This window comes from Gastrolobium bilobum, unplaced genomic scaffold (assembly GCF_033153095.1).
Source record: "Gastrolobium bilobum isolate Gb01-03AN ecotype WA unplaced genomic scaffold, APGP_CSIRO_Gbil_v1 utg5203, whole genome shotgun sequence".
NCBI classification, from domain to species: domain Eukaryota; kingdom Viridiplantae; phylum Streptophyta; class Magnoliopsida; order Fabales; family Fabaceae; genus Gastrolobium; species Gastrolobium bilobum.
Window position 1 is genome coordinate 336,164 of NW_026897637.1, and position 26,609 is coordinate 362,772.

Below are 26,609 nucleotides of genomic sequence, written 5' to 3' on the forward strand. Positions count from 1 at the left end.
CTTGTTTATTGTTAACAATCCTTCAGTTTATCTTTACAAGGCTTACGATGGGCAAGTCACTTGTAAAAACCAAAATTGTTATTTGGGCCTTCAGTGCCATTGCCAGAGCCTCGATGGGAGGGTTAACAATTTTACCAAAGTTGAATGTAATTAACCATTGTTTAATTTCAAAATTATCCTTAGTGTCTAAGCATTGCCGACGATGGGTCGTACAATACTTTACTAAAATTTTGAAATTATTAAGATTTAATCTAGTGAAATCTGATTATCCTTATCCGATGGGGCTTCAACGATAACCTTTTCACTAATAAACCCACAAATGGAGCCCGCAGGTTTTAAAATTAATTAATTTTTAAAACCTTCACCCATTCAACATTTTTGTTTGATAATTTTCATAAGCCCAGTCGAATTCATTGTTTAATTTCAAAATTATCTTTAATAACTTAGTATTATCGACGATGGGCCGTACAATACTTTATTAAAATTTTGAAATTGTTAAGGCCCAATAAAATCCAATCATGCTTATCCGTTGGGGCCTCACATGATTATTTTATTGATAGGCCCACAATGCGCCTGGAGGTTAAATTAATTTCTTAAATTAAATCTCCTCCCATAGATATTTAAGTCCAATCTAATAAAATCCAATCATGCTTATTCGATGAGACTTCACATGATTATTTTATTAATGGTCCTATAATGCGCTTGAAGGTTAAATTAATCTCTTAATTTAAATCTCCTTCCATTCAACATAAGCAACATTTTCTAATTTCCAAGAATTATTTAATTGAGAGTATCCTTTGTTCGATTTCAAAAACTATATAAGTAAGAGCGCCGATAAACGTACACTAAGCTTAACATAATTTTGAAAGCATTAAGGTCCTGAAATCCGGTCACTTTACGTCAGCGTGTGCTCCAAACAATCATGATACATGAATGTTGTATGCAGCGTGTGTTATTCCATGACCATTTCAGAAAACCCTCAAATTACTCGCAAAATAAAAGAATTCTCTTAGGAAATTTTCTCTAATTATTTTTCTAGATTTAAATAATCCAAATAGCTGACTTAATTATTAATCTAGATTGCAACAATCATAATAATTATCATTTATGAGGATAATTTGAAATCAAAATAATTTCATAACGATTATTTGTCTTGATGTTAATTATCCAAAATTAATTAATTCAATTATTAATCTAGATTTTTAATAAAAATCATAATAAAAATTAATTAATTTCTTAGGATGATTTAAAATCAAAATAATCCCATAATAACTATCATACTAGTCGCTGAAGACATAATAGCTATTATGCTCATGCAATCATACAAGTTATGCAACAATATGACACCACTTATTCTATATGGCATGTTATCGCAATAAAGCATGTTATCAATCATATATTTTATACCAATCAATAAAAGCATTAAATAATAAATCATAATTACTTTAATCCATGGCCTTCCTATTTTAAAGAAAATAAAATAAAATAAAATTAAATAATACAACTTTGGAATTCGACTTTCGCCTAGCCCATAGTATCTGTCTCAAGCCCCTTTAGGGTTTCATGGGCCCAAAAGCCCAAAGACCCAATCCTTTGGCGAGAAACCCTAGGACACGAAAGAGGAACCCTAGCCGTCAGGTCTGCCGCGCCGTCACCCGAACTCAACTCAGGCCGAAACTCCAGGGGAAGGACTGCCACATAGAGACAAGTGCACCGCCGCCGGAACCACCCAAAAAGGTGGCCGGACGCTCCCTCACTCTCCCATTCTTTGCCGGAGAGTGGCGGCCACTCTCAGAAGCTTGTGGAGGCGCGTGGAGGAGCGTGAAGACTCTAATGGCGGCGATGCACCCACCGTTGCGTTCGTCTTTCTGTCCTATTTCCAACCATATATAGATCGCCCCTTCCTCGAAAAGTCCTCGAAAAGTCTCAGACAGTGCTGACTGCGCATCTTCCTCGCGATTTCTCGATCTTGAACTTTTACAAAATATTGAAAAAATACACAAAAATTCCGAAAAATTAAAAAAAACAGTAAGGAGGAAACCTAATCATATGGGATTAGCCTCCTTGTTACAAATCGAGAAATACACGAGAGACCCTAACCATGGATTATAGCATTTTTACCGATTAAAATTTAAACTTTTATGAAAATGAATTATAAAATACACATGCTAGATTCATACCATAATCCTAGAACCCTAGGTGCCACATTTCAAGAAGCAAAACTAATTACATGAATAGTGAAACTAGATTCACATACCAATGTACAGCCAAGGCTCTGATACCAATTGTAGGAAATCTTAGATTTATGCGGAAGCGGTTTAGGATCTAGTACATTGGTATGCTTACCGAATCATCCTTGTTTCACAATTACCTCTCGGTGCGCAGGTCTCGTGTAGAATCTTCCCTTGTAGGATTCCTCTTCACGAACAGCTCACCTCAACGCCGCAGCACGAACAACCTCCTTGAAGCTGGACTGTGGCAGATCTTCCAAACTATCTCTCGAGGAGGAAGGGGAAGGTTGTGTGGGCAACCGTTCAGATGATGAACGTCTGCCTCTTGGGGTTTGTTTCTGATGATCTGTTCACCTTGGAGGCACAAGAGGAGAAAACTATGAATATATACGCTTAGGTCTTAGACATAACTCAACCCTAAGCCTCATGGGCTCAAGTTTCACTGAAGCCAATAGGACTTTAGTGACCAAAAGAGCATATATCCAACGGTAAGAACGATAACGATAAAGGAAATAAATATTAAATTTTTTTTATTGGAGTAGTAAAAAACAAGGTTGCTTGATTGCTATGCTTCGACAATGATATATATATATATATATATATATATATATATATATATATAAATATATATATAGAGGCAGGATCCTTTGACACCGGTGTCAAAGAAAAAGTTTGACACCTCATCTGAGAACCGTTAGATTAAAAAAAATCAATGGTGTCACATGCTTACAAATCAGAATCGTTTATTTTTTTTAAATCTAACGGCTCTAAGACGAGGTGTCAAACTTTTTTTTTGACACCGGTGTCAAATGATCCTGCCATATATATATATATATATATATATATATATATATATATATATATCAGGTAGGATCACCGATGTCAAATTTGAAGTTTGACATCTCATCTGAGAGCCGTTAGATCAAAAAAGATCAACGACTCTGATTTGTAAGCATATGACACCATTGATCTTTTTTGATCTAACGGCTCTCATATGAGGTGTCAAACTTCAAATTTGACACCGGTGTCAAAAGATCATACCTCATATATATATATATATATATATATATATATATATATATATATATATATATAATTATTTCTCAATTGCTGGACATTCAGGTAGTAATCCTGATCGTTGATTCTCATTTATTCCTCGTATTTAATGTTTTCACTCATCCATGTATGGTTATAATTCATAACTAGATATCCAGCAACTTGAGAAATGATAACCCCATATATATATATGGGGTTTACATTTCTACAGTTGATATACGTGCAGTAATCAAATAATTGGCATATATATACTTGAAAACATTAAATGCGGGAAATCATAACCATATAAAGGATGAAAGCATTAAATGTGGAAAGTCATAATCATACACCTGTCGTTGCTGTATGTAAAGCGGCTGCAGAAATAAATTTACCTATATATATATATGATTTGATGTTTGTTACGTTGTAGAGATAAAAATTATCTCCTACATACACATAAAAATATGTAGGATTTTTGTGGGATCATGTGAAGAGAAGAGAGAAAAAAAATAAAAGATGAGTCCCACATAGTTTTATGTGTGTGTAGGAGATAAAATTATCTCCTATAACTTCAGAGATTACATATATATATATATATATATATATATATATATATATATATATATATATATATATATGGAAAAATATTTCTCCGGCAACTTGAGATAAGTTTATCTCCGGTTACCCCAAAACTACGTCATTTTGTTTATTTATTTTCTTATATTAATTGATTCACCTTTGAATGGTTATGATTTTCTTTTTCTCTCTCTTCTTTTATTACCATTGATCCATCTTTGTACGGTTATAATTTGGTAGCCGGAGATAAAATTATCTCTGGCAGCTTGAGAAATGATAAGCCCATATATATATATATATATATGGGTAAACATTTCTATAGCCACTTTAGATAAAGTTATCTACAACTACTTTAAAAACTACGTCGTTTTGATTAATGAAGGTGTTTATGTAATTTTAGGTGAATTAATGAAGGGTGTTTCCCTAATTTTGTTTATTTTTTTATTATATGCATTTTACTGAAACACCCTTCATTAATTCACCTAAAATTACAAAAACACCCTTCATTAATTAAAACGACGTAGTTTTTGGGTAGTTGTAGATAACTAAGTAGCTGTAGAAATATTTTTTTCCATATATATATATATGGCTTATCATTGCTCAAATTGCTTGTGACAATGTTATATCCGGCTACTAAATTATAACCGTACAAAGATTGATCAATGGCGATAAAGAAAGAGAGAGAAAAATAGAATCATAACCATTTAAAGGTGAATCAATTAATATAAAAAAATAAATAAATAAAACGACGTAGTTTTGAAGTGACCGGAGATAACATTGTCTCAAGCAACTTGAGAAATGTTTTTCCCATATATATATATATATATATATTATATATAGTTACGGGATGCACGTTGCTTTGGCTTAGGTCATCGGTAAAGAGGGTCCGTGGTTTGGAAGTTATTTTATTTGAAAAGGATAAAAGATACCAAGGATATATAGTACCCAAAATAAATAAATAAAAAAAGATACCTATGATATAGAGAGGCTTGATGAAATTTGTGAAGAATTACTTGTGTTCAGAATATAGAGAGGCTTGTGATAAATTAATCTAGGTTTTGAAGAAAATTGCGAAAACGACATTACTTGGCATAAACTGATGTTGATATGTTGCATAATTTTTTGTTTTTAATTTTTTTTGGGTGAAGACGTGTTGCATAGTTTATTTGCGTGCTCGGAAAGAAATTTGAGTGCAGGAAAACCTGGGATGTGTATTGGTTTGCAACTCAATGACAAGATATCCAACCCATAGACGGAGATTTATTTTGGTGCATCGAGCCATAAAATATTGAGTGGGGCAGAGGAGAGAGGAAAAAAAAAATTCATATATCATTTCCTTAATGGGAGAACCACCATGGTCCAGTAACATATTAAAAATTTTTGCATGACGACTCAATCACTTAAAAGTTTTATTATTTATTTATTTTTAATCAAACATGCTGAAACACTGTCGTTTTGGGCTGAAAGGAAAAGTTTAGTCTTCATCACTCACGCACCCTTTTTTTTAATTGAATGTTTCTTATCTTGGTTGATGGTAATTGAGTGTTTTTGGGTCATGGGTTGAATTGTTAGTGACATAATGGGTGCGATTTGTTTGTTTGCATTTGATAATTGAAGTAAAATGTTACAGTGATGTACCAAATGGTGATAGCTCAGTTGGCGTATGGGAACTAAGCAGTGTAGGTGAGAGCATGTGTTCGAATCTCTCCAGTACCACATTTAGGAGGGGTTTAAAGCCTTAATCATGAACCCGCCCCGAATCGGATTAGTTGCGAAGCAATGAACCGATTGAAATATTTCCAAAAAAAAAAAAATGTCACAGTGATATGGGTATTTTGGAGATGTGTGATGTTAGCTTTAAGTGCTTGACTTAGTTTGGGTTTGGGACTTTTTGTTTTTGGACAATATTGGGATTTGTTATTAGAATTAGATCAATGCAAGATTTACTCTAATATCATAAGTTCGTAACTATTATTTTACATCATAAAAAATCGAATATTTTATATATATATATATAAGGGAAACTGAAATAAAATCCTATGTTTTTAAGCTAAAACTTTTGGCTTTTAGAAAATGTAGAATTCAAAATTGAAATAATTTTCTCATAATTTAAATCTTCTTACAGCTGCCACTGTTGCATTCCCGTTATAAACGAGTGTTTTGATATCAATTTAAAAAAAAATACAAAAAAATCAAAATCCTATTTTTAAGCTAAAATATTTGGCTTTTAAAGAAGGTAAAATTCAAAAGTGAGATATTTTTCTTATAATTTGAATCTTCTTCATTGTTGCCACCATCTCCACCACATCATTCTCGTCATCGTCACCTCCGTCGCTATAATGACTCTAGCCTATAAGTAAAAGAAATAAAGTTATCTTTAATGAAAAAGTGAAAGTAAAATTAGAAACATGACTAGAAAAATATTCTAATCCATTGAGTAAAGTTTGGTAATAAATGGAGATGCCTAGATAGATAAACTTCTACTCAGTTAAATTTCACTTAATATACGTAAGTGAAAATCTCAAAAAATTTCACTATTCCTTCATCTTCTTCGAAAACGGATCGACAGAGGATAAAATGAAAAAAAGAAGAGATTTTGATTTAAAATCTTCCAAAATTCATAACTTGAGCTAGAGACCTCCAAATCACTTCGTTCCAAAGCCAAATTTATGAGAAATTTCGAGAGGAATCCATTGATACCAGTATTTTCGTGGTGTGGGATTCACTATAGAGAGAGTTCTTCCTTCCCTAAAATTTTGAATTTCTTGAAAAAGATGGGTTTTGATGAAGTTTGAGGCCATGGGAGCTTAGAAACTCATCTCTCCTTTGTTCTAGAGTGTATTGTGGTAAGAAATTCCCTTCCTTTTCATGTTTTTATGAAGATTGAACTTAAGTTTCCATTTTAAAAATTTGGCTTGAATGAGCATGTTAGAGCTTGATTAAGGCTTAACTCATGTTGAGAAAAGTATTTAGATGAGGATTTTAACGGTGAAAATATACTCGGAAAAAATTAAAGATACCGTATTTTTGAATAGTGTCGTATGCATGAATAGTGACATATACTTGAATAGTACTGTAGAGATGAACAATGTCGTATGTATGCATTGATGATGGATAATAATATAAATGTGTTCCTTGGTTATAGTGTGAGACCAAGTGGACTTGTGGAGCAAGAGCATAGACATTGAGCAAGGCTTTTGATTACTTGAGATTGAGGTAAGTATCAAACAATGGTTTGATGTGAAACTTATATGAAATGGATATATGTTTAATTGTAATAAATTCACCATGGATAGGTGTGTTGGTCATTTGTTGAGCATTTGTTGGCTTGTGGACTCTTTGACTTGGAAGAGACTAGAAAAAGAGTTATTCTAGGTAAGCTTTCGGTCCTTGAGATTAATCCCCCATTTGTTCCACCAAACTCCGAGAGAGGGTGGTAGTTTGATATGGTATGTTGAAAATTATTTTCTATATGTTGCATGTATATGTATGTATGTTTGTGTGCCACACAAGACGATGTTTCCTTGTGTAAGGCATAAGACGGTGTTTCCTTGTGTAAGGCATAAGACGGTGTTTCCTTATGCATATTATAAGACGATGTTTCCTTATACAGTATGTTGCAAGACGGTGTTTCCTTGCGTAATGCGTACCTGTTATATTCTCTGGCCAGTAGGATTACCTTATTGCACACTGCATTGTCATACATATTCTGATGCATGCATGGAATTTTATACTGTGTTTATACCAGAAGTGAGCTTAGGGGTGGTGGAGCCCTCCAAGGGTCCCTAGCTTACTGAGGTAATTATATTATCTCATCCTGCATTATGGAGATTACCATTTCAGGTACAAGAGCTGATGGTGCTGAGGCATCGCGTGGCAAGAAGCCAGACGAGGGATATTACCTGACCAGATAGTCAGGATTAGCTTGTTATGCTTATACGTATTTGACATGGTTTTATTTTGGATATGTATCTATATGCCATGTTATTATTTTGAGAGCATAAGAGATGTCTATGTCATGTTGATAGTTTATCTATTTTGTTAGTTATGTCTGTATATGTCTAGGTTACATATTTGATTACATCTCTTTTGGTTGGTTAACGTAATCATGTACGTAACTCTATGGATATTATTTTGAGACTTGTTATGATTATGAGATAGCCTATGCCATGGATGGCTGGGTGATATGGTTTATGCATGGATTAGATTAAACTGTCAATCAGGTTGAAATTATAATGATTGGAATTATCCCAATAGTCCAAAATACAAACGAAATGTTGTCCGTTTTATTATGGCCATGGAAGTGAAAAAGTTTGCAATACATAAGAAAAAAGAGAAAATTTATTCAATTAATTTCTGCATTAAATTAAGTTTAACATGCTACACTACGCTTACTATTATATGAATGTTAATTAATCGGCTGCAGCCGCCGCCACCTCTATTATCATTGTCACTATCAAATTTTGTTTTCGTGATTTATTTTCACATGTCTTTATTAATATTTTTATACAATTTTTTTTTTAATTTTAATATCCAAAATAACTTTAATTTTTTAAAAAAAGTTTTTTTTTTTTTAAAGAAGTAAGAAAGTCCGTTGATTCCCATAGTCTCTTAAGATTGAACACAGTCATTTAGATAAGAGGGCTTCTTACCATTACGAATGGGCCTTGGTTATAGGGAAAATTTCTAAAATATCCCAACATCGAATGTAACGATCTGTTAATTAATAGTTATTACCTGTAACGCAATCTGCATTAATGTGGGTGATTAACAAATTGGAGTTTGGTATTTTCATTGTAACATCAAGTATATATGGTTGAATGTAAATTAATAACTTCCACTCTTCTAACGTTTTTAGCACTCATCAAATAATATATAAACACATATTCATGAACACATTTCTTATAAGCTCAGCTTGTTTTACATTGTCAAAAATGGAAATTAACATCATATCAAGAAAAACCATTAAACCATCATTGCCTACTCCTAATGAACGCAAAACCTACAAACTATGTTTGTTTGATGTGTTTCAACTCAACACATATTTTCCACTGATCTTATTCTACAGTAAAACCAATGACATGCAAGGATTCTCATACATCTCAGATCAATTGAAGAAATCACTATCTGAGGCACTAACCATTTTCTACCCTCTTGGAGGTAGAAGAAGTGACATCTTCTCCATAGATTGCAATGATGAAGGTGCAATTTACATTGAAGCCTCAGTGAATATCAACATAGAAGAGTTCCTAAAACCACCAAAACTAGAATTACTATACAAATTGCTTCCTTGTGAGCCAAACAAGATACAACCCCACCAACAAGCCTTGCCCCAGTTGCTAGTTCAAGTGAACAAATTCAAGTGTGGAGGAATAGCTATTGGCTTGTGCAATCTCCACACTCTCTTAGATGCATGCTCTTGTAGTACCCTTTTGAAAACTTGGTCTTCCATTTGTAAAGGATCAAGGGAAGAAATATCATGGCCTGATTTCTCTTCTGCTTCTAATAGCTTTCCTCCAAGGAACACCTTTGGTGTGCGTGCTGGTGTGATGAATATTAACAAAGGCTTAGAGATAGAAACAAAATGCACCACAAGCAGATTCTTGTTTGATAACAGAACCATTAATGACCTTAAAGCCAAGTTAGAAAATGATGGAACCAACACAAAACTACCTATTACACGTTACCAAGTAGTGTCTTCATTGATTTGTAAACACATGATTGTAGCATGCAATATGGAGGAACCTTGTGATCATAGAACAAGGCCAGTGGTAGTGTTGCATGTTGTGGACATGAGGAGAAGGATGGGAGAGCCTTTCTCACAAGATTCTATTGGAAACTTATTGTGGCCTGCAGTGTTGCTTTATGAGAATGTTAATAGGGACACTGATATAAGATATTTGGTTAGAATTTTGGAAGAAGAAATTGGAAAGCTTACAAAGGAATTGTTTCTGAAAGTGCAAAATGATCCTAGTTTTCTGTGGAGTGATGAGTGTGCAGAGCTAATGCTTGAAGGGATAGAGACCAAGAATCCAATTTCGTTTGTGTTCACAAGTTGGGCTAATATGGGATTCAATGAGTTGAACTTTGGTTGGGGAAAGCCTTTGTGGTTGGCTCAAAAAGGAGGTACTAAAGAAACTATTCCAAATTCAGTACTGTTGATGGAAACAGATGAGGGAATAGAGGCATGGGTGACAATGACAGAGAAACATATGGCTATCTTGGAAAATGATAAGGACTTCCTCAGATTAGCGTTGCTAAATCCTAGTTTTTCAAACTTATAGTTATTTAATCAGCATTTGAATAAATGAGGAACCAAAAAATATAGTATTAAGAATATGCTATTTTGCCAATGAAGGTTGCCAATTAAGAATATGCTATATTGATTTGTTCATGTAATTGTCTGCTAATAATTATTACATATAACGCAATATGCATTAAAGTGGGGCTTGACAAATTGAAGTTTCGTATTTTCAATTGTAACATCAAGCATGGTTAAATGGTAATTAATAACTTCCGCTCTTCTATTGAATCTTCTGTGATATAATTGTTCCTTTCTAGTTCTCACTATTGCAAAGATCTCTGATCTCTCTCTCACTCTTCTGTTGAAATGCAAAGATTAAATCTCTTTTACCAAATAAAATATAGTTGTAAATATGTACATGAATATGATTTTTGATAGTAATTTTATAGGTTAATGATAGTCCTTGGACATATTCCTTATTATCCTAATAACTTGAAATGAAACTTGTAAATTATATGTTCATAACTTAACACCAATTATGATATTAGATAATACAATCAGAAAAATGGATTGGTTAAACAGAACAGGGTTAAGTTGGAGAAGATTGCCATTGTCCAAAATGAAATCATAGATGTAGTTGCCCTCAATACTATTTTTTTCTAGCTTCTATTATCATATTTGCCTCTAAACCTTTATGAATGGACTTTGGACTTTGGAGATATTACTTTATTTGGGTTAGGTAAAAAACCTCCAATAACCTCCAAGAGCAACTTAATTTAGTGATATGAATGCATACAAAATTTAGTTTTGGTCAGGATATGCTGAGAAAAACCTTATATTCAATCTTATTAAGTTTCTATCATGTATTTTACACCTAGTCACTTCTAGTCTATCATATTGCTGAGTGTTGAAGTTGGCAGTATTGTTAAAATCTCGATTTATCACTTTACGTTTTTACGATTTTTTTACACTACGATTTTACGTTTTACAATTTTTTAATCCCCTTCCGATTTTACTTAAGATTTCGATTTTAACGGCAGGCTTCAAGTTTAAAGTCTACCGTTACAGAAGCAGCTTCTAGTCTATCATATTGCAGAGTGTTGAACGCAAGTTGGGAATGTATGCTGGAAAACCCAGGTTCCTTCCTTCTCGTATTTGTAATTTCTTATATTACACCCTTCTCAAGGGGGACAAGCTGCAGGGTAAGCAGGAAATTTTTTTTTTTCTTTATATATATAATCCATCGGTTCATCGATCAATCCACTAGTCCGATTCAAGCAGGATAGGACCACATGGGCGACAAAGCTTTTCTTATCAAATTTTAACGCAACTGCTTTTTCAGGAACTAGAATTCGAGACCAATAGTTAAGCTAGAACAACCATTTATCAGTTGATTCACGAGCTTGGTGGTAAGGAGGAAATGATTGATTGTGAAAGAAAGGTGTCTCTAATAAGCATGAAAACCAAAGGAAGCAGGATCTATCCTTAATAACATTAAAGTGGTACATTTTTTTTTATAGTTTCATCCTTACTTGTTACATAGGAAAACTACTTTGAGACATATGACATATGTTAATTAATTGGCATGGTTCTTCAATTTCAAAATATATTTAAATGGTTAATATTTAGTACTCTCCAATTTTATAACATGCAATTCCCACACCACATCATTTATGCTGAGTTGAATGCGTAAAAAGATAAAGCGCCAAAATCCAGTTGCTCACTATCTTGATTTTTGACATACTGTGAATTTCAGATAAGAAAAAAGAAAGAAAAAGATATCAATTTTTGGTGAAACAGATAATATGCTTTTGTTCTGTTCTATTAACTGTTTTTCAGTACAAGTTTTGATGGTTCCTGTGATATTTGCATTATTAATGGAGATAAAGATTTCAATTGATTAGCATTAGCATCATGAGAGAAGCTGAGTTTATGTCCTTATGTGCACTACAATGAGATTGAACTTCATTCATGTTGTATGTTCTGAATTTGGAAACAGTGAAACACCTTGCATCAGAATGCAAGATGAATTATGACATATTTTGCATAGAAATAGAAAAAGAGAAAAGTATGGGAACACAATATACAGAATATTCTTTATAATAATATCTGCATAATTCACACTATTTATATTTTTTTTCTCTGACTTTGTACTAAGAACTTTCAATATTAGATCATGGATCCATCTTCATTGTCAACAGCAATTGAATTTACTATACTCTAATCTTAACCTTCCAAATCCTGATATCCAAAAAATAAATAAAAATATGTTGGGTTTTAGGAAAGGAACTTTATGTCATTTTTCTGATGACTGTAACCTGGCTGAAAACTTGTGCCGTCCTTTTAATCTTAAGCTATAATTGCTTGTGTTAGCAGCCTTTTACATCCTTTCTCAACAATGACAGTAAGGAAGGTTTTCCATCTTCTTCTCCTTTGTTTAACCCCTGCCATAATTAATGGGAATCATGGCCTCAGAACTAGGTTTAAAATACTTCAAGGATATTTGTATTGAGTTCTGTTATTTACACACAACTTAAAACCTTCACAGACTTAAAGAAGTTAAATCATCCTTTATTTTCTTACCTCTATCTTACTGTCCCATTTTTTTTCATATCAATGCCCCATTTTGAGTATGTGAGGCTTTTAAGTTCTATGTAAATGACAAAGCTCTTTTTACATAGTTTTATTTGGTGCATTCAAATCATAACTCAAAAAAAAAGCACAGGGAACTTACATGATTGGGGTGCAACATTTTTGGGGTGATATTTTGCAATTCCTTAAGTCCTCTGCTAGATGACTTAACTTCAATTTGTGTAGAGAAAAGTGCTGAAACAGGTCGATGATCAGAAAACTTGCTTTCACTCCGCAAATAGTGTTGTTGCTCTACTCCTTTACCATACCATAAAATTCTATCACACCTGCCCCAGTATAATTAAAATAATCACTTGTTTACTTTGTTTTCTCTTTGATGATGTAAACAAATGCATGGCCTTTATAACAAAGAAATAACTATAAGTAAGAGATTACTATACCATGCAGGAGTTCTTTGCTTTTCCCAGGATCTACTTGGAAAGCCACCATAGTATATATTGCTAATGGATGATGAGTATTTATATGTGGGGGCGAATTCTATGTTACCTTCTTTCCAACCCTCGAATACACCACCTTCTTCTAGTTCTTTCTGGAGCTGATCAAACTCTTGCAAAGCCTTCCAGTCTTGCTTTCTTATCAGATTCCTTGCAAAATTGTCCTCTGAGTATAGCCTATAGTTGAGATCTCCAAACCAGAATATGCGACTGTTACACAGTTAATGCTACATGGTTAAGATGTTTGGTGTTGCACCCTTTGGAGAATTAAACACATTCATTTTTAGAAAGCATAGTTTTAGGGTGAGTTTAATTTGCTAAAAAATGAAGGACAGGACAACAAAAAGGACTAAACTAGAAAAAAAAAACAACGCCGTTAAACCTCGACTAACGAGGATAGGGATGAAGACAATACTTATATATAGTCTTGTTTCCCGGATTTGAACATGTGACCCCTCTCGGTCACAAAGAAGCAGTTTTACCACTGCTTCAGGCTCGCCCATTAAATTACTCCAACCAATAGAAACCAAAAAAATAAACAAATAAATAAAGGTAGAGACAAACTTACTCGTGGCCTAAGATAGATAGAGGATGATGAGGATAATGATGGTGTTTTGTGGTCCTAGAGAAATAGGTTCGCCTAAAAATCTCTGCTACTTGATGGTTTCTTCTCCCTTCATCACCCTTCTTTTCCCCAGATGCTAAGTGTGCTGCTACAAAACAAAAACTTGTCCCTTCAATTGACATGCTAACTGCCACTGATCCTTTGTTTCCCAAATACCCCATCACCCCACATGCCACTGAACAAACTCTCACTTTTGAAACACAATACTTCCTCATCACTTCCTCCCTCAACCACACACTGATGAACACACCAACCATCTTCTTACTCGCCACTAGCCTGTATTTGCTTCCTTCAGAGCTTGGATTCTCCAAACACTTATCATTCTCATCACCTGATATTGATGAATTCACCATAGGTGTCATCCATGAGCAGCATCCAAATTTGTCATTTAGTGCTCTTCCTATAAGCTGGTTCCAGCTTTTTCCCACAGCAGGGTCCTCCCCTCCTATCACAGTTAAGGTTTTCAATGGTACAATCTCTTGAAACCTGAAAATTGAAAATTGAATATCTTTTCATTTAATTTCACTCTAATAAAGGAAATTAAATTTCTTACAAAATATACAAGATTAATTGACTCTGGTACTATATAATAATACATACATACCCAAGAACATATATATCTGCAGCATTCTTGAGATTTAACCATTCATCCAAGTCAACAGCTAAGCTTCCTACAGGATTTTTGCCACCAACATTCCAAGTACCAACAAAGATCCTGAAATATATATACGCACAAAATTATATTATATGTCACACAGAAACCATAGACTAAAAAAAATACTTTTTCATACAGTAATTAATTTATAACCTTAGCTTGTTAATTAAAATGCATGGATCAAATTCAAGTGACCGAAGGGAAAGATCACCCCCATAGTCATCATTCTTATCTTCTGCTCCATCTGTAATACAAAGTGCACCCTGCCATTAAATCATGTCTTTCAAAGAACAACAACATAAATATATATATATATATATATATATATATATATATATATATATATATATTATCTTTTGGATAAAGGAATATAATAAAAAAACCTTCTATTTCTTTCAAAGTGTAAGATGGCATATCTTCCTTTTGCTTTCTCATAAACCAATTGCCTAGACTCCAATATCTTGACTTGTGGTTCTCAACCTCCATGGCTGATAAGATTTCAGAAGGATAGTTTTTAATTTCCTTCCATGCAAGCCACACATATAATATAAGAAGAAATAAGGTAAACTCTGCAATTTCCTTACATATAATCAAATAAGATGAAAGCTGATTTGACTACTTGTAAAGTTTTATTGTGTTGATCGCCCTATACAAACAAGAGGGGTGTGACAAACAATGGTAGCTTAAGATGGGGTTAGTCTTTGAGCGTTGAACACAAGAGAGGGAAATAAGGGTATGTATTATTTTTATTGTAAGTCAAAAGACAAGTAGCCAAGTTGGTAAGAAGCTTCATTGTCCAAGTCACTTGGAGGTGAAGTTAAGGGGTGCATTAAATGACTGCTTCCAAAGGCAACAAGAAAATTGATATAGGCCTCACAAGGTTCTATCATATATTTGATAATTAGAGCCTGTTAGGTGGTGCTGGTCACGTTTGTCTCATGGATATCTACGTGACATAGTTGTTGTTTCAATATTATTGCATGTAGAGTCAAAATAATTTTGTATACTGTAATGTTCTTCATGTTGGACCATTGTTCATCGAATGAAGACTATTATTGAAATTAAATATAGTCTCTAGCTTTTTACCTAGTAATATCATATGATTGGGGCTATACCTGTCAAGATTTTTTTGGGTATGTATCATAAATCGGCTTTGGTTGCATTTATATAGACATGATATGTTGTTGTAATGTTTCTTATATTAAATGTAATTATATGTTTTTGAAAAATTGAACTCCCAACCCACCCACCCACAACTAATTGAAAAGATTTTTTTTTCGATGTTACAATGGCAATATTGATGTGTTTCTCGATCATATGAAATAAAAAATTGCTTATAAGAAAGTGATACCACAAAAACAAATAAGCAAGTGAATTAATATTTAATAATGATACCAAATCACCCTTTCCCATATAAACAATAGCTATAAACAATCAATTCAATTTAAAAGTTTAAATTTTTGGGTGAGGTTATATTAATAATTTTATATATCTATAATACGCTCCCTCATACAAAAGCTCATTGAGTTTGAAGGGTGGACAATGCACAAGTCCACCTACTTGTACTAAGAAACTCCACGGGACTTGATTAATTATTAATTAAATGAGGGGCAATGATGATTGACCTTGTGATACCAAGGCTCTAATACCATATAAAGAATCAATTCAATCCAAAAACTTAAGTTGTTGGGTGAAGTCACAAACATTGATGATTTTACATATCTCTAACACGCCCCTGCACACGATAGCCCACTAGGCTTAAGGGTGGACAATGCACAGGCCCACATACCTATGCTAAGAAACTCCACAAAACTTGATTAATTATTAATTAAATGGAAGCATTGAAGATCGAACCCGTAACGCCGATACTTTAATAACATTTAACGAATCAATTCAATCCAAAAGTTAAGTGAGGCTAAATTAATAGTTTTATATATCTCTAAGACCATATATATATATATATATATATATATATATATATATATATATATATATATAAACAAATTTTCAGATTTTCAGAATAGGCAGATATTCAAGCGGGTTCCTTTATTCTGGATCTTTCACATTATTCTTGAGAGGTGTGTGGGCACATGATATTGACAACGGTGAGTCTGATTAGAAATTAGAAATTAGAAATTCTCTTTTGAATCCAGGAGCACAAGTCCCATAATTTTTGTGAAAATAAATAATGTTATAAAATGAGTATTTTCATAAATTTGTTGGATCTAAAACATAAATATATAATGAAAGTAACTGACCTTGAAGGCCGAAGCATGTCAGAAGGAAAAACAAAAAAAAATTCTTGCGGAAACACACATGCAATAAAGACTCTTGCTTTAAGACAGCATGATGTTACCTTTTTTTGTGATTCTAAACCACCAAGGAGGACAGTGTCAGGTTTGAAGGGTTCAAACCCTCTAACGTTGATCAACACCACCCACGTCAAGATGCAAGAGCACTTTCTTGAAAGCCACCAATTGACCACCACGAAGAGGTTTGCTATGCACTCAATAGGTGAAGAAGGAGGCTAGGTGAATGTGTTTAGAAGAGTGAGATTTTCAGCGTAAAATATCACAAAAGTGGCGCATGGAATAAAGGAGAATTGACTAGGCATTTTTCTGAAAAACCTGAGGAAGAACTCCACCAAAGTTAGCACTCAAGAGGATGAGAGAAAGAGCATTTATAAATTCAGATTTTTCTCCAAAAATCTTCCTTAAAGTGGCGCACAATCAAGGGAAATAATTCAGATTTTTTTTCTCCAAAAATCTTCCTTAAAGTGGCGCACAATCAAGGAAGAAAAATGTGGAGTTGTTTTAATTCAAAATTCTAAACAACCTTCCTTTTTCATCCTCATGAGATTATGTCTTAACATAATCAAATATTCTGACTTAATGGCCATCATATGGCCAGCCATATGTGCTCCCCATTCAGCCCAAGAAATTGTCCAGATACTTTGAGTAGTTGTATTCATATTTGAATCAACTCACTCAATTATTCTCTCATCAAATCAAATCAGATTTGAGCTTATCTGGTTGACAAGATGACACTCATCACAGCCTATAATGAGCGCCCAAATCATCCTTGAATGAGATCAAAGATCTCCTCTTGATACTAAGGATTTGTTCCAATCAAGATCTTATCTTACCTTTTGTTATGAAACAATTTTTCATAGCCAATTTAAATTCGAATTTAATTATTTAAATTCAAACGTTCAAACATTTAAATTCTAAATTCAAACTCTAAATTCAAAATTCAAAATTCAAAATTCAAATTCAAAATTCAAATTTTAAACTTCAAATTTCAAATTCGAATTTCAAAATTCAAATTCAAAATTCAAATTTCAAATTCAAAATTCAAAATTTAAATATTTGATAATTAATTTAACTAATTAAATTAATTAATAATATCTTAGACCATCCAAGCCCATTAACCAAACCATGCGCCATCTTCCTCTTAGGAGGGCTTCCGAACTTCTTATTGGGCTAACAACCCTTATTAGGCCCAATACCTTTAATGCTATATCATCTTGACAATAAGGTGTTAGTGTGTGATCCATTAGACCCAACATAGCCACTGACATAAATGGGCTTGGGCCCAACAAGCCCATAACTCATCTAATGACAACACAGAGCACTAGCAATGCTTTGTTGCCCCAGAGCTAGTTAGATTAATGACTTGATCATCCTTTTACACATATTTGGTTACCATATATATTTCCTTTCGTCTCGGTTACCTTCCCATTAAACCTAGGGTAAGGAAACGTATCAATCCTTGCGGTTTAGGGTAAGCTTTATTCGAAATAGGGAATCTTCAATTTACTGACTTTAAAGGCAGATCATCTCATGATCTCTTTTACTATGCATAGATTCCCTGTAAATATCATCCTGATTTCTCCGGTTTACTGATAACCTAATCTCTCACATAGATTTGACGAATCCCTTCAGCTTATCACCCTAGTCCTGTGCTCTTTCAGGACAAGCCCAACAGTGTACCTATGAGTCTCCATGTTTCAGGCAGACGAGGTATACAGTCAAAGCGTGCCTTCTAGAACACAGTCTAGGTAATAACTTATGGTCTAAGGAAAGACATACCCAAATATAAAGAGACTACTTTAATGATACTCTCTGTGAGATTTCCTCATAGAGTCTCTTTATGGGTCTGTTCAGTGCGAGCTATACCCTTATAGGTCCACCCACGACTTTAGCTAAGACATCTCCATATCTGTAGCTCATGAGGTCTTTACCTTGCATCCGAATACAAGTAGAAAAGTCGTGCTAGTCTTACCCGAGATCACTGATCCCCATTCTCAGTGTCTCTAGACTAGGAACATAAAATTAGGAATAAACGTTCAGTATCCTGGAATCCTCATGATCGTTATCTCATCACTGATACTCAAGAGATACCTATTTTATTTCAAGGGGTTATCCAGTTACTTATATAAAATATTAACAATAATATTGAGACAAAATATGAAACAGGATAAAGAGTGCTTTTATTTATTTGCGACAATATAAAAGGTCTACATATGTCCTAATCTAATCAAAAGATTGTCTCTAGGACATCCATATACTAACATATAATGCCCATTATGATTATACAACCTTAATATAAAACTACTTTCTTTGGAATGGGTGATTAAATTTTACTGTGATTAATCCCTACTCGAGATTAGTCTCATAATTAGTTCAAAGAATTGAAATTTGTGAAGATATCTAAGGAGCTGACTCACCTCAAAAAGATAATTAGAATCACTGTACAAAAGAAAAAAATTACTTTCTGCTCTATCAAACAAGTTAAAATGTATATGACCCACTTATATATTTCTAATTGTTTAAATCCTATGAAATTTGGATTAACATTATAACAAAGTATAACTTATCGGCTGAGTTAGTTGAAATTTCCTACAAAGTTATCTTCATATATAGAAAGGAGAACCAAACTTTGGAAAGTTTGCTGACGTGTCGCTCTCTCCTTCATTTTCAGCTTTGTGTTCACACTAGAGGATAGTTTGAAAAGTTACTTCTTTTGGAAAAAAAATTTATTTCGTAAATAAAAAATTCTAAAAAGGAGGGAGAGTTTCTTTTAAATCATTATAAAATACTGGGTGGGAAACGCATAAATGGAGGCGCCTTTATTGATTGCATGGGTAATTGTTAATTATAAAAACGAAATATTGGTGTGCAAATTGCTTTTTCGTCTGCATCACAGCGACGAACTGTTGTTTTCCAAGCTTCTTTGGTCCATTTCTCTTCTTCTTCCGTGATTGTATTAATTTTCTTTGGTTCATTTATCTTCTTCTCCTCTTATTATATCGTTAAACATAATGAATCCAAAGTACGATTTCATAAAGGATATTAATCCTACAAAAGAAGGCTGGAGGATTAAAGTGCGCGTGGTTAGGTGTTGGAAGGTTCCCAGTTTTAATCCAAAAGATTTTGATGACAATGTTGATATGGTTTTGTTAGATGAACAAGTAATGTCTCTTCTTTATCATCTTTTGTTTTCAGCAGGTGCATTGTCATTTTTTTGATTGATATAGTGCATGTTTTTCATTTTGTAGGGTGGAAGGATCCATGCTACGGCGAAGGGTACTTTGCATGTTCGAAAGAAAATTTGCGAGGGGGATGTATATTTTATAAAAAAATTCGGAGTTGGGTTGAATAGTGGTAATTTCAGGCCAACATGGCATGAATATCGTTTGGCTTTCAACTTGAGGACTGATGTGAAATCCATTGTTGATGCTACTATTCCTGAGCACGGTTTTGATTTTGCTGAATTTGACGTTATTGAGAAGGAATCGTCTGACTCCCCATATTTAATAGGTGATTGTTTTGGTCTATGGTGTTATTCATTTTCATTTAAGTTTTTTTATATAGGACGTTATGCTGAATCCATGTTACTTATTTTGTAGACGTTATTGGTTTGCTGTCTGGAATCAGGGAAGTCCGTGAACATGTCATCTCTGGTAGGAAAACAAGAATGGTTGTCGTGGAGCTTGACAATCTGAGGTATTTATGTTATGCATATTTCTGATGTAATTTTTTTTTAAAAAATTTCTTACGCGTTTTACAATTGAATAACGTTGAAAGTTTGCATGATTTCTTATATCTCTTTTGTTGGACTAACATAATAGGGGTCAGAAACTTGAGTGCACTTTGTCGGAGTCCTACGTAGATGAGGTCCAAACTTTCTTAGCAAATAATCAGACTGCCCAAAATGTTATAATACTTCAGCTTGCAAGGATAAAGGGTTTTAGGGGTACTTTTTTTTTTTAGTATTGTATTTCTCAATTTTTAATTTGTTTTACTGTTTTCTTTATTCTTTTGTTTATTTCTTATGTTTTTTACGAATTTTGTAGGAAAAAATGGAATAGCTAATACAAAGTATACGACAAAAATTATTTTTGATTCCAATGTGCCTGAGATCGTGGATTTCAAAAAAAGGTTTGCTGCAGTATTTTTTAGGAGGCATTGCTTTTGTTGTACGCACTAATTTTTGGATATATGTTTATATTTCAGGCTTTCGGGTGATCCGATCGAAAGTAGTTAGAGGTTGACTCAGTTGTCCAGCCAATCCTCATATTCTTTTGAAAATGATTTTCTAAAAGATACAGAAAGGAAATTTATTACTGATATTAAGAATTGCACTGATGTTACTACTTGCATTACTTATGAAACTATTAAATCCATCGAAAGTAAGTACAATTGGTGGTACAAGTCCTGTAAGAAATGTCCATATTCAGTGTATGAAGATTTTGAGAAATGGTATTGTAAGAATTCTCAGAAACATTGGGATGAATATTATCCGAAGTAAGGAGGGTTTTGTTTGCTGACATTTTTTAAAAGTTATTCATGTAGGTTCAGTGTTACTGATCTAAATTACAACTTAATCTTTTTAGGTTCAGTGTTCAGGTCAGAGTTGTGGACAACACCGATTCTGCTTCTTTTGTACTGTTTGATAGAGACTGTCTTGCTTTGTTAGGAGTCAGTGCTGGTGAATTACGCGAGCAACATTTCAAGCGAGTTTGGTTTTCAAAACTTTTAATTTTTATAATAGTGGGGTATGCTACTGCTTCATATTTTGTTTTGTTAAAAAATATATGAAGATATACACTTTTTGTAGGATGTGGATTTGGAGCATTATCCGGAAGAGTTGAACGTTCTCAAAGATAGATCCATGTTATTTAAAGTGAATGTGAAAATCAGCAATTTGAACGCCTACACTGAGCCAAAATATCATGTGGCCAAAGTATGCATCATAACTCATATTTTATTACACTTATTTGTTACTCTTGATTAGTATTTTTAGGATTTATTTGAATAAAATAATGATCTTTTGAGTTAATTTAGATTTTTAGTTTTTGATTGGGTTTAATTTATTTTCGTCAAAATTTTTCAGCTTTACGTTACTTTTGTATTTTGGCAATATCCCGGTCCACAGTTGTCGGATTGACTCCGTTCTTGTTGGTTTTTTCAGATAACACAGAGGGCTACAATTATTATGCAGAGCTCGAAGCCCAATTCAGACTGGAAGGTGGTCTATTTCTTACGCCAAGTTGAACGCGTTTTGCTGAAGTTTTATTTTATTATTGAACTTGTAATTTAGATTAAAACCCAATTACTTAAGTGGCTCAAAGCCAAGTTTTAGTTTTAGTTTATTTTATTTATTTTATTTCGTATTTTAGAAAGATGGGCCGATCAGAACTGAACCCTAACCCGCTTTGGGTAGGGGTCTATGACGGCAGAGTAGGAAACATTTTATTCATTCTGTAATTTTCACATTTTGGGATCAAAGCACTTTCTCTGAAGCGTTCTTCGCGTTCTTCATCTCTTTCTTCTTCTTCTTTTTTATTTTATTTTAATATTTAATCATGTTTACCTTAGCCATGCGAGGCTAAGAACCTTTTAATCAACCTAAGGGCAACTCCATGGATTAGTCTTGAGGGTCTGCGCTTTATTTTAAATCAGTTTCATTTCCCTTCCAAACTCATATTGATATCGTGCGATCGTGAATATTCAATCTGAGGTTCGCGATTGCGATTATGGAAAAGGATTAATCATCAGATTTTATGATTAGATTGATTGACCTTATGACCTTAAATCAAACGGGCTGATACTATGCGATTGTATGAGTAGAAGCACCGTATTTGATCAAATGCTAAGCAATCGCTTAGAGAGGGTCGTCAATTGGAAATAAGGATTCTGATTCAATTGAAAATCAATCACGATTCTGATATCTTTTTATCCGAGGAAAGACGTCCATGGAACCCTAACCTTAGGTTGGTTAATTTTAAATTACGAATTTTAATTCCAATTTTATATTCTGCCTTTTTAATTATTCAACCAAAATCCAAAACCCCCCTTTTAATTTTCTGTCATCATAAGCGATTTTTACCAAAACAATTTCCTTGAGAGACGACTTAGGGTTTCCACTTTATTGCAAATTTTCTGAACCCTAATTAAAAAATAATTTTTAATTTGCGCGAGTTCGGCAGCTCGTGTCAAATTTGGCGCCGTTGCCGGGGAAATTGCATCTGTCTAAATCATTTTCTGATTCTTGATCATCTTCTTCTTTAATTTTTGTTTCTGTTTTAAAAAAAAAAAATGTTTGTGCATCTATCTTGTTTCTGCGTTTGTGTTTCTGATTCCAATTTCTGCACCTTTGATTCTTCATCGGAATTTGATTCTGCACAGGCATCTTTTCTCAGTTTTTGAATTTTTTGCATTACGGTTTACGTTTTGGCCAGTTTTGGGCAAATTTGGGGAAATCGGTAAAACTTCTGTTTGAGAGATTGGCTTTGGGAGTTCTATTCCCAAAGGAATTTTGTCGTTTACTAACCCGTTTTGGTGTTTCTTTGTCGTTTCAGGACGTATCAGGTATTTCTGCTATTGTTCAACGTGCTCCGATTGACCTGAAATTTGGGGACATGAAGGAGGAGGCGATCTCGGTTAAAAGTCATGGAGGATTATCCTGCATGGTGGAAGCCCAATTTTAGCCGAATTCAATCGTTTGCTATTTTATTTTATTTTTTGAAAGAATTTTATTTGATTTTTTAGTCCGTAAGGTCAATTAGAGTTTAGGAGAGTTGGTCTCATAGCATTCTGAGGTCATTTGGTATTTTTCGTAGATTTATTTTTGCTTCTGTTTGCTATTTTCGGCAAATTTTTGTGACCTATCGTATGTTTTGTGATTTTACTGTTGTATGCCTTTACCTATGATGCATGACTAGGAGTACCACCAGTGTTGATGATTTATATGCATATGACCCTGAGATAGAGAGATCATTGCGTGCTGCTAGTAGTGCTCGTAGGTTGACTTACAGTAGAGCTGTTCCTGAGCATACCTTAAAGTCTGAGTCTGTTGAGTCTGAGTCTATTGAGTCCGAGTCTGTTGAGTCTGTTTGTTCGAGTCCTTTACATAGTGTTTATTCGTTTGGTAGTTTATTTGATTCTGAAATCATGGTTGATAGACCACTTAAGCAATTGGCTGCTCCTAATGTTGATAATGAGCAGCCCCTGTGTATTCGTTATGCTAATCCTGTTGTACCTTTTGAGCTTAAGTCTGGACTGATACACTTGCTTCCCAAGTTTCATGGTCTTGCAGGTGAGGATCCTCACAAACATCTGAAGGAATTTCATATAGTCTGCAGCACTATGAAGCCAACAGGGGTGGATGAGGAGCAAATCAAGCTGCGTGCTTTTCCTTTCTCTTTGGACAGTGGAGCTAAGGACTGGCTGTACTACTTGCCACCTTCCTCCATTGTAAGCTGGAATGACATGTCAAGATTGTTTCTGGAGATATTCTTCCCTTCATCCAGGGCCACCACAATCAGAAAGGAGATCAGTGGCATAAAGCAGGCTAATGGGAAGAATATGCATGAGTATTGGGAGCGGTTCAAAAGGCTTTGTGCAAGCTACCCACACCATCAGATTCCAGACAATCTCCTGATTGTTTACTTCTATGAAGGGTTGCTGCCTATGGACAGGAATCTTTTAGATGCAACTAGTGGAGGAGTCCTGAGCAATAAAACACCTGATGAGGCAAAAGAGTTGATTGCTGAGATAGCGGCTAATGCTCAACAATTTGGCACTAGAGCAAATAGCAGTGCAGTTTTCCAAGTGCAATCTTCTCCAATACAAAATCCAATAGTGGCAGCAGCAGGAGCATCAAGCACAGATAACCAGAGAATAGAGAACAGGCTTGATGAGTTAACATCAATGGTGAGGCAGTTGGCAGTGACACAGACAGTGCAACCTTCTGATCAACAGATAAGCAACCTGTGTGGCATCTGCTGTGATCCTTCTTACCCCACGGATGCTTGTCCTTCTCTACAAGACAGTGGTTTCCAAGTTGATCAGTCTGTTGCTGCAGTTTTCCTGCAAATCGACAATACCAGCAGATGCAGCAGCAGCAGCAAAACAATCCCTTCTCTAATACATATAATCCTAGCTGGAAAAATCATCCAAATCTCAATTGGAATCAGAACCAGCAAAGTGCACCATTCCAGCAGAGGCAGCAGTTTGCACCTTCACAGTAGAGGCAAAATTTTCAACAGTTTGCAACTCCACAACCAATGCAGCAGCCGCCAATGCAGCAGCAAGCCAGTAGCAATAGTCCTTCTTTGGAGGATTTAGTGAAGCAGATGGCAACTAACAATCTGCATTTCCAGCAGAGGACTGAGTCTTCCATCCAAAATCTACAAACACAGATTGGCCAACTTGCAACATCAATGAGTCAGAATCAACAAGCAAGTGGCAGCTCCCTTCAATCACAGACAGTTCCAAATCCAAAGGGAACCGACAATGTTAGTGCCATCTCTCTGCGGTCTGGCAAGCAACTGGAGGAACCAAACCAATCTGCTGTAGAGTCATCTCAAGGAGGTGACACTGGTTCAAGGAAGCAGAATACTGATACTTCTGATGTCCACATCCCGTTACCTTTTCCTCAAAGAGCCACTCAGTCTAAAAAACAAGCAGCAAAAGCTCAAGATAAAGAGATTCTTGACACCTTCAGAAAAGTAGAGGTCAATATCCCACTCTTGGATACGATTCAGCAAATTCCAAGATATGCTAAGTTTCTTAAGGAGTTGCGCACCAACAAGAGGAGGCTGAAAGGAGATGAACGAGTCAGCGTCAGCCAGAATGTGTCAGCACTCATCCAACCCATGCCCAAGAAGTGCCAAGATCCAGGGACATTTACTATCCCTTGCATTATTGGAAATTCTGTTTTTCATGATTGTATGTTAGACTTAGGAGCATCCATTAATGTTATGCCTGAATCTGTGTATAAGTCTCTTGGTCTTGGTCCCTTGCGTGATACTGGTATTGTTGTTCAGTTAGCCAACATGAGTAGTGTTCATCCTTCTGGTGTAGTTGAAGATATATTAGTTAGGGTAAACAATCTGATTTTTCCTGCTGATTTCTATGTCTTAGGGATAGAGGGTGAGATTCCTAATAGTACAATTTTACTTGGTAGACCTTTCATGAAAACTGTTAGGACTAAGATAGATGTGCATGCTGGTACTCTTTCAATGGAATTTGGTGATAGCATGGTAAATTTTAATATCTTTGATGCCATGAAATTTCCTAGGGAAGAGCATTCAGTTTTCTGTATGGATGTAATTGATGAAATGGTTGATGATATATCTGCTGACTTAACTGCTGAATTTCTAGAATTATCATCATTCCTTGATTTTGATCGGTCATGTGGTTGTACCGATAGTAGTAATTGTACTGTTTGTGCAGAGATAGCGGTGTGCTGTTCTGATGTTAATCATGCATTGAATGATGATTTGCACAGTGATTCTGCATTGAAGTTGAATTCTGAGTTGCCTGTTGAAACTATTGATGATTCTTTTTCTGAGAATTTGATTGCAGGCATAGATGTTAATGTGTTTTCTGTAGAACTTGCACCCGCTAGACTTCTCACATCCACTGAGCAGCCACCTAAGTTGGAACTAAAGGTTCTGCCTGACCATTTGAAGTATTCATATCTGGAGGAAAATGAGCAGTTACATGTGATAGTGGCCAAGAACCTTCTACCTGAGCAGGAGTAAAAGCTTCTGACATTGCTGAAAGAAAATAAGAAGGCAATTGGATGGACTTTAGCAGATAATGTGGAAATCAGCCCTTCCATGTGCATGCACCGCATTTTGCTT

The 26,609-nt window shown here is 34.5% G+C and overlaps 2 protein-coding genes across 2 annotated transcripts; one reads left to right on the top strand and one right to left on the bottom strand.

The window, feature by feature from the left end:
• Positions 1–8,776: 8,776 nt before the first annotated feature.
• On the top strand, positions 8,777–10,126 carry LOC133308903 (stemmadenine O-acetyltransferase-like). Its single transcript, XM_061509638.1, has one exon. It carries the CDS (start codon positions 8,777–8,779, stop codon positions 10,124–10,126), a length of 1,350 nt encoding a protein of 449 aa, XP_061365622.1.
• Positions 10,127–12,138: 2,012 nt separating this feature from the next.
• On the bottom strand, positions 12,139–15,135 carry LOC133308914 (type IV inositol polyphosphate 5-phosphatase 6-like). The gene is made up of 7 exons (XM_061509651.1): positions 14,836–15,135; positions 14,606–14,696; positions 14,402–14,512; positions 13,741–14,283; positions 13,119–13,382; positions 12,821–13,004; positions 12,139–12,530 (listed from the first exon to the last, which is right to left on the bottom strand). The coding sequence occupies exons 1-7, from the start codon at positions 14,936–14,938 to the stop codon at positions 12,456–12,458; spliced, it is 1,371 nt and encodes a 456-aa protein (XP_061365635.1). The 5' UTR covers positions 14,939–15,135; the 3' UTR covers positions 12,139–12,455.
• Positions 15,136–26,609: the final 11,474 nt, after the last annotated feature.

Coding starts and splice junctions, on each gene's coding strand:
- LOC133308903 (XM_061509638.1), top strand. CDS start 8,777: ATGGAAATTAACATCATATCAAGAAAAACCATTAAACCATCATTGCCT.
- LOC133308914 (XM_061509651.1), bottom strand. CDS start 14,938: ATGGAGGTTGAGAACCACAAGTCAAGATATTGGAGTCTAGGCAATTGG. Junction 14,697..14,835: donor CACTTTGAAAGAAATAGAAG/GTTTTTTTATTA, acceptor TTTGTATTACAG/ATGGAGCAGAAGATAAGAAT. Junction 14,284..14,401: donor GCAGATATATATGTTCTTGG/GTATGTATGTAT, acceptor TTCAATTTTCAG/GTTTCAAGAGATTGTACCAT.